General features: G+C 41.2%; 1 protein-coding gene across 1 annotated transcript in view; it reads left to right on the top strand.

The window, feature by feature from the left end:
• The window catches only part of TGFB2 (transforming growth factor beta 2), an 87,557-nt gene extending 86,047 nt beyond the window's left edge, over positions 1-1,510 (top strand). The window contains exon 7 of the mRNA XM_079968887.1: positions 132-1,510. Within this exon, the coding sequence (XP_079825013.1) occupies positions 132-290 (159 nt within the window). The 3' untranslated portion in view covers positions 291-1,510. The remainder of the gene's footprint in view (positions 1-131) is intronic.
• Positions 1,511-12,278: the final 10,768 nt, after the last annotated feature.

The following is a 12,278-nucleotide window of genomic DNA, read 5'->3' on the forward strand; positions in this document are numbered from 1 at the left end:
TAAGCCTTTGGTCTGATCCAGCGTCCCAGTTCTTCACATTTGTAAAACCAAGCTGAAATCTATGGAACCTATGAAATGTGTTGCTGGCCATCTGGAGGAAATGCCTTCATCTCTCTTTCCTCTCTTTCCAGGTTCTCAGCTTGTATAACACTATCAACCCAGAAGCCTCTGCATCTCCATGCTGTGTATCCCAAGATTTGGAGCCCCTCACCATCTTGTATTACATTGGAAAAACGCCCAAAATCGAACAACTTTCTAACATGATCGTAAAGTCTTGCAAATGCAGCTAAGGGATATTCCGAAGCAGCACAGCAAGTGCATTGGAAAAGAAAGGAAGAAAACAAAACATAAGAAAAAGAAGAAGAAATGTAAAGAACACATAGGGTCAAGCAGTGATTTAAAAAAACAAAACAAAGGAGAAAAAAAAAGCGGTACTAGTCCAAATCGTTTGAGAGTTTGTTTCATTGTTTTGTGTTTTGTTTTCAAAAAAACCACACACCATCATCTGAAGCAAAAACCGTGAAGGCCTTATCCTACATTTCAACTACTTGGTTAGTGAGATAGACAAGAAGGAATTTTCTTTTTTTTTTAAAAAAAAGCAAAAAAAAATACTAACAAGAAAGAAAAGAAAATGAAAAAAAACCTTTTAAAAAAATAAACACTGGAAGAATTTGATAGAGTTCTTATGTGAAAGGAAAAAAACAGGAAAAATATCCCATTCAGTGGAGTTGCTGTATCTGTTCCGTGGCTTACTTGACCTCCGTGTTATGCCATAGATGCTCTACCCATTCCCTGTAGTTCTTAGGAATTAACAGCGCATTATTTATTTTTGTGTTATATGATCAAATGAGGGAGCATGTCATTACCATTGGGGAGGGGTGGGGGGAACGAAGGAGCAAAAAAACAAACAAAAAATGAGCAGACCAAATAAACTGCAAGAAACCTGGTTTCATTCCTTAGAAACCTGAGCTCAAAAAAGTGATTTTTAAAAAAAAAAATCCTGCAAACCATGATTTGTTTAGCTCAGTTAAAACAGTAGTTCGCTATTTTTCAGGAAGTCTGCCTTAAAAAGAAAAAGCCACATACACCGTTGTTTTTCTTGCCGAGAGCCTATGCAAAGCCTCGCACCATCTGTTTTTATACTGAAAACCTTAACAATAAAGGACATTTTTGTTTCAGTCTCAAAGACAAGTCTATTAAGATTCTTTTAAACATGCAAACACACCACCACCAGTGACTGTAATTGAACTAAACTGTCAGTTTAGTAAACCAGTGAAATATTTAACATGTACTGGTCTAATCTTCAGACCCTAATATGTTGCTGTATAGCTATTGCTTTGGGATTGTTTGTCTGTTTTATTTGTGTGTGCGCGGGATTTTCTTGTTTTTTTTTGTTTTGTATATGTAACCGTACCTATAGTATTACAATAGGTGGGTAGTAAGAAGCCAGCTTAATTGGAAACATATCTGTAGATCTCTATTGTAAACTATTAAAAAATTAAGTACTTTATGTGTAACGTGTAAATTTTCACCATATTTTTGTACTCTGTTAATACTGTCAACTCTGAAGAGTTTTAACTTAGGGGCTCTTGTTGATCACTTGGAATTGTGTGTTTCCCTCTAGCTGGCCAGTATGAGTGAAGCCCCTGTTTTTTTGTTTTTTTTTCCCCAACTTGCACTACAAATACATGTTTTGTAATATTTGCTATACATGAGCTTTGTATGTTGTTTTTCATCCTGACGATATAAGCTACCTGACTCCAATTTCATTCTGTTTCAGAAGAAGAAAATAAGGTACAGTAAAAACAAAGCAAACAAAAGGCAAGGCAAGGCAAACTCCCACCCCCCCTTAGTCATGCATTTGAAAATGGGAGGCTTCAAAATGCTGAAGTTTAAAACCTCTCTTTGGGTGCTGGAACAGAAGGCAATTTTCTGTTTTTTCCCCAGATGGCAGGGACAACACAGAAGCAAAGACTTCTGCACTTCTGGACTTAACATTGATCTGTTTGAATAAGCCATCCATTGGCCTGATCAAGTTGTAGTCACCCATAGTTTGTCAAAGGGCACATCCAGCCACTTCAGATTAGCGCTGCGGTGGTGCTGGGGGTCTGCATGAGACCGTGTATATGCACCAGCAATATGCAGGGGAAAGGCCACTTACACATGCAGCCTCACTTCTTCCACTTAGGGGGATTGATTAGTTCCTGTTCTGTTTAATTCCATAACGGGGTATCGGAGTCAGTTCAGCCGCAGTCAAAATGAAAAGAGGAAAGTCACACGCTACACCCCCATTCTGATATAGCAGGCGCAGGGGTTTGGATCTTGGCTCTGCTGTAGCACCCACTGGGTGACATTGCGCTAGTGGCCTTTTCTCAGCCTAGCCTACCTCACAGGGTTATAACAGGCATGTGTGCCGCCTTGAGCTCCTTGGAGGAAAAAGCATTCTGTTTTGCAATCCCAGACAGCCCTGTATTTGAAGGGCTGCTGGAATAGGCTTCTATTTGAAGGAGTCCTCTGTTGCTCTTGTCTAGGCCAAGCTTGGTTTAAAGATAAAAACAGGAAGGAAGACTCAGGGCCATAAAGATGCCCAATAACTTAGCAGCTGAGTGCAGGGTTCTACACATTGGCAATATGTATTGTATGTCTATTTAAATTAGAAATTATTTCCAAAATTTGCATCGTGACATAAATTAACGCATGCAAAGTCCATGCAAATCTATTGTCTTTTTTTGTGATGTGTGGGTTAAGCCACAGAGCCTAGGACTTGCTGATCAGAAGGTCGGCGGTTCAAATCGCCATGACAGGGTGAGCTCCCGTTGCTCAGTCCCAGCTGCTGCCAACCTAGCAATTCAAAAGCACACCCAAAAGTGCAAGTAGATAAATAGGAACCGCTCTGGCGGGAAGATAAACGGCGTTTCCATGCGCTGCTCTGGTTCTCCAGAAGCAGCTTAGTCATGCTAGCCACATGACCTGGAAGCTGTATGCTGGCTCCCTCGGTCAGTAAAGCGAGATGAGCACCGCAACCCCAGAGTCGGTCATGACTGGACCTAATGGTCAGGGGTCCCTTTACCTTTAAGTGGCCAACTTAGCTGCTAAATGGGGAAGGCGAAGCATCTAGCTTGCCTGGGAAGATTTCATGTTTGTTTTTAAAGAAAAGGTTTGCAGCTGGTTCAAATGGGGGAATGGCATTTGTACCACACAGTTGTGCTCACACTTCCCCACATAGCCCAAACCTGCTTCCCTGCACATACAGCCTCAGCTAGGTTTGCGCATCACATGCCCAAGTCTTTAGTCCTAAATAATCCAGGGTGCGTTTTAAAAAATCACAATAGTGCCTTTAAATTGATACAGTCAAGGGTGTGTTCGGTTTCAAGATTGAGATTTGATTCATACTTTCAGGAAGGTTTGAGTTTGAGGGGAACACAAGCTATGCATATGGGGGTTCACAATGAGGTAAATAAATCATTAGTTGTATGGTTGTATGCTATTAAAATAATCCATATTAAAATCACATCATTTTAACTCTGAATTTAAGTAAATAACATTCAGTTTGTTTAAACTGTAACCAGTAGTGCAATCCTACATATGTTTACTTGGGAGTAAGTTCCACTGTGTTTGGTTGGGCCTACACAGCCACAGTGGGAACACGGCCTTAATTGTTTTTATCTGACCCAAGTGCCAAACTGCTAAAGTGCTTTTCTCCAAGGCTACACAGATTACATTTTGAGAGCCAACTTGAGGGCTACAAACTCTGTGCCCGCAAAAGGACAAAATATACCTGTAGGACAGTCATTTGAACCCAGGGTTATTATTGTTCAGCTTTGCCTATCTTATCTGGAGATGATGAACATTTGTTTTCAAAGTTGTTGTCCGCAAATGACCAGTTTCTCAGATGATTTATAGGATCAGGCCTTCCATCTGTGCATTTTTATTTTGTCTTACATAATTTATTCATTGCTTCCCCTGATAACGCCTTTCTCTTTTTCTTCATTAAAGTGCAAAAGGAACCACACAAAAGCTCCTTTTTGTTCAAATTATTTTATACTATTTTGAAAGTAGTACATTGGCTTTTATCAAATGCATTCCGTTCCTACTTTTAGGAAGACACGTGAACAAATGTTGGCTTTCATATGTGATTTCTGACCATTCCAAAAGGATTCTATCAGTGTCCAAAATCTATCTTCACAGTACAATCCTGTGCATGTTTACTCAGAAATAAGTCGCACTGCATTCAGTTAGGCTTGCTCTCAGGTTAGTGTGCCTAGTCCGTACTTACTTGGGAGCAAGCCCAATTGAACAAAATGGAACTTACCTCTTAAAAAGACATGGATAAAACTACATTCCTTTTTAAGGCTTTGTCAACATCAACCAACTTTCAGACATTCACTATTACAGTGGTACCTCTGGTTACGTACTTAATTCGTTCCGGAGGTCCGTTCTTAACCTGAAACTGTTCTTACCCTGAAGCACCACTTTAGCTAATGAGGCCTCCCGCTGCTGCTGTGCTGCCAGAGCACAATTTCTGTTCTCATCCTGAAGCAAAGTTCTTAACCCGAGGTACTATTTCTGGGTTAGCGGAGTCTGTAACCTGAAGCGTATGTAACCCGAGGTACCACTGTATATTAATGATTTGAATGGTTCTGCATTAGTGTCTATAGGAATATGATAATGAAATGAAAATGTCATTTTCCTCTAAGAAAACAGTCCCGAAATAGACTTCCAAATATTTTATTTGGAAATGGGGATTTTGTTGGGTTTTACTTGTATGATATATTAAGCAGATACATTAGCCATACTCTAACTTTCTCACAGAAGAGGATTATTTGCACTGGGCCAAATCATGATATATGCTGAATCGGTTCATGAAACACTGAAACAGAGGTACAAATAAGTCCTCTTCCCAAGAACCACTCAGACGTTGAAGCCATGTTCGCATGCTGAAGCCACACCAACCAGCCCTGCCCCCAGTATCCTGCATGCTGACTTGACTGCTCTTGGCATCCCTAGCACAGCATGAGCACCAGGAAATCGGGGAGGAGTCGCTTGGCATGACTCCACTCGCACATTGATTCAATGTGTGGGTAGTTCTTGTGAAGAGGGATGTTGTTGCAATAAGAATGACTGGAAACTGAAACAAGTTTTCCAGAATAATGGCCACACTCTCGTTCTCCGGAGGCTCATAAGCTTTGGATCAAATGTTACAGCTCTTGTGTGGAGACTGCCAAAAAATGGCTCGAGAAACGTTGCACTCTATGCCGGCTGTGATGTTTTGAAAGCTGCTTTCCTCATGGTTCAACCAAATAATGTGTAAATGCTCAGAATCAACACTGCGAGTTGGCAGCCGCAGAGGCTGATGTGGAAGCTCTTCACATTCCTCAGGACAACCTTTTGAAAAGCGGTTTCCAACTGTGATGGCTGCCATGTGGATTCCCACACTTTCCACATGGAGCTGGAGGTCTAAGTACAAAATCCCCAAGAGAAGACCAGATGGACATTTCGATTCCAACTCTAGTCTTGGCAGTAACTCCTACTGAAGTCAGTGCAGGTTACCTGGAATAGGTATCTAATAGCTCAGTTTCTAGCAACAGGGTTAAATTCCACAAAAAATGGTTTATTACTACAGATATTGGATTGTCACATTATATTAGTGGACATAACTTAGATATTTGAGGTAGCTTGGTCGTTCTGTCTTGGATGTTCTCCATATAGAAAAGGTCTGTCAGATTCTGTAATGGTTTATTTTCAAGGACTGGCACAGAAGCACGGTGGTACCTCAGTTTTCGAATGTTTCCATTGACGAATGTTTCAGAACTTGAACGTCGTAAACCTGAAAGTAAATGCTTCTGTTTTTGAACACGCTTCGGAAGTCAAATGGCTTCCGCTGAGGTACCACTGTATTTTTCTCAATTTTCTCTATTAAATTTGCAGACCGCTCTTTGCACCTCAATTTTTGAACGTTTCAGAACTTGAATGGTCTTCCAGAATGGATTACGTTCGAAAATCGAGGTACCACTGTATGTAATCAAAACCATTTGGATCCTTTTAAATTTGAAATATTTCCCCCTACAGCTGAGATGGGGTCCCTGAGGCCCTGCAGCCATTTCTGAGGGCTTCAACTCCCATCAGCTCCAGTCAGCACTGCCAGTGGAGAAGGGTATTGGGAGTTGTAGTCCAGCAATATCTGGAGGGTCACAGGATAGCTCCACCCCCTCCTGGTCTGTTGACATGGAGACAATGGAATCTTGGCTCCTATGCCATTAAAGAAAAGTTTAAACAAGTTGCACTTCAACCTGTGTATCTCCAGGTAACATACGTATGATTCTCAGACTGAAGCAGGACATGAGATTCTGAACTGGGTATGGATTTGCTTTCTCTTGTGAAAATGGATTTATGTGGAAGGCCAGTCTCAATGGGACCATAATGTGGTCCCACACAATAGCCATTCATAGCCATCCTGACATCTCACTGCTCATGAAGGATATATATGCATTTTTGCCTAAGTGACCCAAACAACAAAATGTACTACTATAGTCCAGGCTTCCTCAAACTTGGCCCTCCAGATGTTTTTGGCCTACAACCCCCATGATCCCTAGCTAGCAGGACCAGTGGTCAGGGATGATGGGAACTGTAGTCTCAAAACATCTGGAGGGCTGAGTTTGGGGAAGCCTGCTATAGTTCATAGTGTACTACCATGAATAGATGAGTTTAGATTTGGGGGGGGGGGGTTCACAGGTTTACATTATGCCATGAGCAGAATCCCCTTTATTCCTTGAGCGGAATCCCCTTTATTTAGTTTAAAACCAAAATGAAAATGATTTGCTGAAGTAGAGATAAGGAGAATAAACCTTTCTGAAGCAATCAAAGCTTGTGTATTTTTGCTATTCTTTTCCAATTCGGAAAAGCAAGAAGCTAATTGTGCTTTGCTGGGAATGGATTTCTGGCATAACTTAACAACTGATTAAAAAAAAATCAATGAGTGTCATAATTTAAAATGGAAAATCAAATATCAGAATAATGGCAATGGATGTTTTAAGAAGAAGAAGAAGAGTTTGGATTTGATATCCCGCCTTTCACTCCCTTTAAGGAGTCTCAAAGCGGCTAACATTCTCCTTTCTCTTCCTCCCCCACAACAAACACTCTGTGAGGTGAGTGGGGCTGAGAGACTTCAGAGAAGTGTGACTAGCCCAAGGTCACCCAGCAGCTGCATGTGGAGGAGCGGAGACACGAACCCGGTTCCCCAGGATTACGAGACTACCGCTCTTAACCACTACACCACACTGGCTCTCACTTCTTTAGGCAAGAAACAGTACTTGATTTTGGATTCATTGCTAGCACAGCTGCTTTTTAACTGGGAATGCAGAGTGTGCATAGTTACATGTGCCCTGACACTTGGCAATCCCCTCTCCCTGGCACTGTAATGTTGGAAGTGTAGTGTGATTATTGCCCATCGCTTGCGCTTGACCCCAGTGTACAAAGTGCTTCTTAATTACAGGAGACAGTCAGTGTGGAGAGAGCCAGTGTGGTGTAATTGTTAAAGTATTTAACTAGGACCTAGGAGACCAGGGTTCAAACCCCAACTCAACCATGAAGCTTTCTGCCCTTTCTGCCCACAGCCTCTCAGCCTAAAATACCTCACAGGGATGTTGTGAGGATTAAATGAGGACGGGGAGAACCAGGTATGCCATCTTGAGCTCTCTTTGGAGAAAATGTGGGATGTAATTTCAATAAATAAATAAGGCATGTTTCAGTTACCATACATTATTCCACAACTCTCTACTTACTGCTGTGGTCAGCTACAGAGCACAATAATAAAAGTATTTTCCACCTTCTCATGAACCACATTATTTTGAGAGAGAGTTCTGCAGTCTGGGCGACAGTGCCAAGAAGGTCTGCTCTCATGTCTCCAATGAGCACATCTCCTAAGGTGGTTGGAAGCAGAGGACAGGTGTTGAACATAGTGCACAAACAAGTTGATGCAGGAGATGGTGTTCTAAGTGAGCACTTCTTGTATCCTGTCCTTCCTTCAAGAATAGCAGGCAATGTACATGGGGGCTTCGATTTGTCTTCCCAAAGGTTAGTCAACTTGAGAGACCACAATTAACTAAGTGAGCTTCGTAATTGTGTTGGGATCGTAGCCAGACATCATGGCCAGACACTGGAGAGACCTGTCAGGAGTAATCATGGAGTGGACCAATGCTACCAAATAGTATGCGAAACAGCCTTATTAGAAAAACTAACTAATAAACTGAAACTGACACGGGAACAAATAGAAGAAGATGGCTCCCCTTTATCACATACACAGCCCAACAAGACAATGACAAGAATCCACCAACAGCATATGAATCAACATGGCTAACCTGATTCAAAAACACCCACCCCCCCCCTCACACATGAGAACATGGTTCACCACAGCCAATCACAAACAACCACACCCTAGGCCAACCCCAACCTCTCTCATCACCAAAGGAACACAAGCGAATAGTCAAGAGAACCTGCACAAGCGACACTGACACAAAACCCCACACATACATCAAGAAGAACAGAAACATTGCCACCCACCCCACCCCCACTCACCATGCCTCTTCCCCCCTTTTCTTCCTAATGTAACACTAATGTCTCAACAAATGAAACTGATCTGTAGAAAATGTAACTTGAAAAAAGAGACATTGCGCATACTTCTGCAAACCAAGAAATCTTTAATCAAAAATATATATAATAATAATAATAATTGTGTTGAGATCAGTGATGTAGTGGTCATTGGTTATGTGAGGTCACAATTCCTTACTGTTTCTGCAGGAGGGACCCCCTCACCAGCATTCTAGAGGCATCCAATCAGCATTTAAAGAGGAGCTTTATGCTCAAAAACTTAGCATATAGGAACACCAAAAACACGAGGTGCTTCAGTTTCAAGACAATGACATGCAAGTTCTATTATGTACAACGGAACTACATGGAAAACACAACTTAAGTCACTCTGAAAGAAGATACTGGAGCACTTTAAATCATTTGCTCATGTATGACCACAGAAAATAATAGATCCCACTGAAGCACAGGGAGATCTGCATTGATTTTGCAATGCATTTCCTAATCTTAGAAGTTTGTATATAGTATATATAGCAGACCGTTGCCTGTTCCGAGACATCGAAGCAAGGGACGGAAAGATAAGACCTCTGAGAAATTCGATATTCAATTCCGCCCCAAGTCACAATGAGAGAAAACAAAAGCTAGGAAGTGAAAGCGACAACACCATGCATGGACAGAAGGATCTCTGTGGATATAACAGTTTTCATGCGCAGGGCAGAATACAGATAATAGTTTGAGTTCCTCACTTGAAGCTTTATAAATGTATATATTGTAGCATCACGAATAGAAATCATTAATTATGTAGCTGTTGGACTAAGGCGTTATTATTATAACTGAAATGTGACTGACATTCATTAAGATTATGGAACGCAGTGATATAAGATCAGAAATACACCCAAACCATCATGCGGGAGCCACTTTAACTAAAATGTATTAACTGGAAGTTGATTGGCACTTTTGATAATTGTATAATTTGGGAATTAATTGTTTTTCTTGTAATTTGGCTATTATTGGGGGTATATTAAAGGACCACTGACCATTAGGTCCAGTCGTGACTGACTCTGGGGTTGCGGCGCTCCTCTCGCTTTATTGGCTGAGGGAGCTGGCGTACAACTTCCGGGTCATGTGGCCAACATGACTAAGCCGCTTCTGACGAACCAGAGCAGTGCACGGAAACGCCATTTACCTTCCTGCCAGAGCAGTACCTATTTATCTACTTGCACTTTAACGTGCTTTCGAACTGCTTGGTTAGCAGGAGCAGGGACCGAGTAACGGGAGCTCACCCCGTCTCGGGGATTCAAACTGCTGACCTTCTAATCGGCAAGTCCTAGGCTCTGTGGTTTAACCCACAGCGCCATCCGCGTCCCTGGGGGTATATTAGAAAACTAATTTTAAACAATTCTTTAAAAATAAGAAGATTGTATATAACCTTAGAAGGGGTGTGGCTGTGACTACCACAAAGGGATCCTCCACTTCTGAATTTGCAATGCTTTTTTTCAGCCAGAACTCACCAGAACTCAGTTTCGGCACTTTTCAGGTGGGGGGCCATTGCCATTATAAGAGAACAAGGGAAACATTCATGGTGAGTTCCGGCACCTCTTTTTCTAGAAAAATAGCACTGTGAATTTGCCACTACAGTCCAAAACTGTATAAGCTACACAAAACATGCAATACATATAAGTGGGGGAGGGGACTTTCATAAGGGGAACAGAATGTACTCTGAAAAGAGTTTATGATGTAGGATTGGAAATACGAAAACTGTCCCATCACTGTGAACAAGCAGCTATGTGTTATTAAAAGGTGGGTGCATGTGCCAATTTTTCTGCTAGCAGTGCTTGTCTTTTCGCTTTCCCTACACTCCTTCTATATTGGTTGAGTCAATATGTCGTTAATAAAAGTAAAATATTTGATATGGAGGGTGGGGGAGGGGAACCTAATTGTATAAGTGTCTTGAAAACTTTCTTTTTCCAAAGAAGAAGAAGAAGAAGTCCAGAATCTGCCTCTTAGATCAGACAGAACAAAGTCTATCAGGAGCCATGAGTTCTGGGAGAAAATAAACTGCAAGGTTATGTAATTATATGTGGTTATAAAGTAGATGTGAAGTCATGTAGTTGGCTTGTCACTGGGTATGGGTGTAACAGTAATTTCTTCATCTGTATATAAAATAAAATAAAACGGAACAGAAAACTATGAGAACTCCCAATCAAATTTGATATGCTAGTTTAATGAAGTAACCTGCTGGAATCCAAGAGTGAGTCTCAGGGGAATAAAAGAAACTACGTTGTGTTGGTCCAACAATCTAATCTTGCCTTTGAATGAACCATTTAATGCCAAACCAAAAAGTTGGCAAGAAAGGTCTTGTGACCACTATTTCCTGGGTTTTTGTTCTGCTTGCACATACTTCAGCAATGCTTACTATTTATAAAGTAGATTCGGAATCCAGAGCCCTCCCCCCCTCCCCAGTGTTTAAGTAATTCATCTTTTGTGTCTTAAAGCTGTGAGATTGGTTGCTGTTATTTAAACTAGCCACATGCCAACTAAATAGTAGGGTCTGGAGTGCTTACACAATACAGAATGAGGGGTGGGTAAAATGTATGGGGTGGTCCTTAGTATTCTACACCCTTATTCTTGCCAAATTCAGAACATCATTCTTGTAATGAGGAGGCTAGCAGATGGTGTATGTGCATGTAAATAGCAATCGGTACTTGGTGATGGTGGACTATTTCACAAACTATATAGAAATAGTATGTCTGAGAATCATGTCAATAATGTAACAGGCAGGCTACAGAGCATATCTGCACATTGTGGACTTTCTGAAAAAGCTTGTGGCAGACAATGCTTCTCAGTTCATATCTTAAAAGAGACTTAAAGTCTTAAAAGCTGGTGACCAAGTTGTTACTAATGATAGTTGGGATTTCAGGACATTGGTTCATTTTGAGGACTATTAATTACTAATTTGACACATTTTGAATTAGTAAAGTAGGACATGATTATATAGCAAGGGTTAAATGTAACTGGAGGAAAGGAGATGTAAGGGAGAGCTTAACTGTTATGCTGCTATGCCAACCACGGGTGGTGCTGTATCTGAATTGCTGCTGTTCTAGACTATTTTTTAGCAATAAAGTTGTTGTTCTATTAGGCATCCATTTTGGCCTGGCGTCTTCTCTGAAAATAACCTGACAATTTTGTAGATGTACCTTCCTTCCAATACACTGATTTGATTTATGGTGTTGTACTTTAGGTCCCATGGCACTACTCGGAAGACAGAGAAACCCTATTGCCGAAAATCCCACACTGGTGCAAGTACACATAATTAATGACATGATAACAATTTACTTCTCAGACTTAGAGAAATGGAAACATGGAAACTCTATAGAACTGTTTGATAAACTGACATTCTATACAGATACCTTCTATGCTAGATCAGTTGCCTGGATCAGTCTAGGAAGACTCGGATACAATCATAGAATTGTAGAGTTGGAAGGGACCCCGAGGGTCATCTACTCAATGCCACGCAATGCAGGAATCTCAGTTAAGCATCCATGACAGATGGCCATCCAACCTCTGCTTAAGAACCTCCAGTGAAGGAGAGTCCATGACCGTTCTGAGGGTGTTCGTTCCACTGTCAAACAACTCTTACCGTTCTTTCTGATGTTTAGTCAGAAGCTCCTTTCTTGTAACTTGAATCCATTGAT

This window comes from Podarcis cretensis, assembly GCF_951804945.1.
Source record: "Podarcis cretensis genome assembly, chromosome: 3".
NCBI lineage: Eukaryota > Metazoa > Chordata > Lepidosauria > Squamata > Lacertidae > Podarcis > Podarcis cretensis.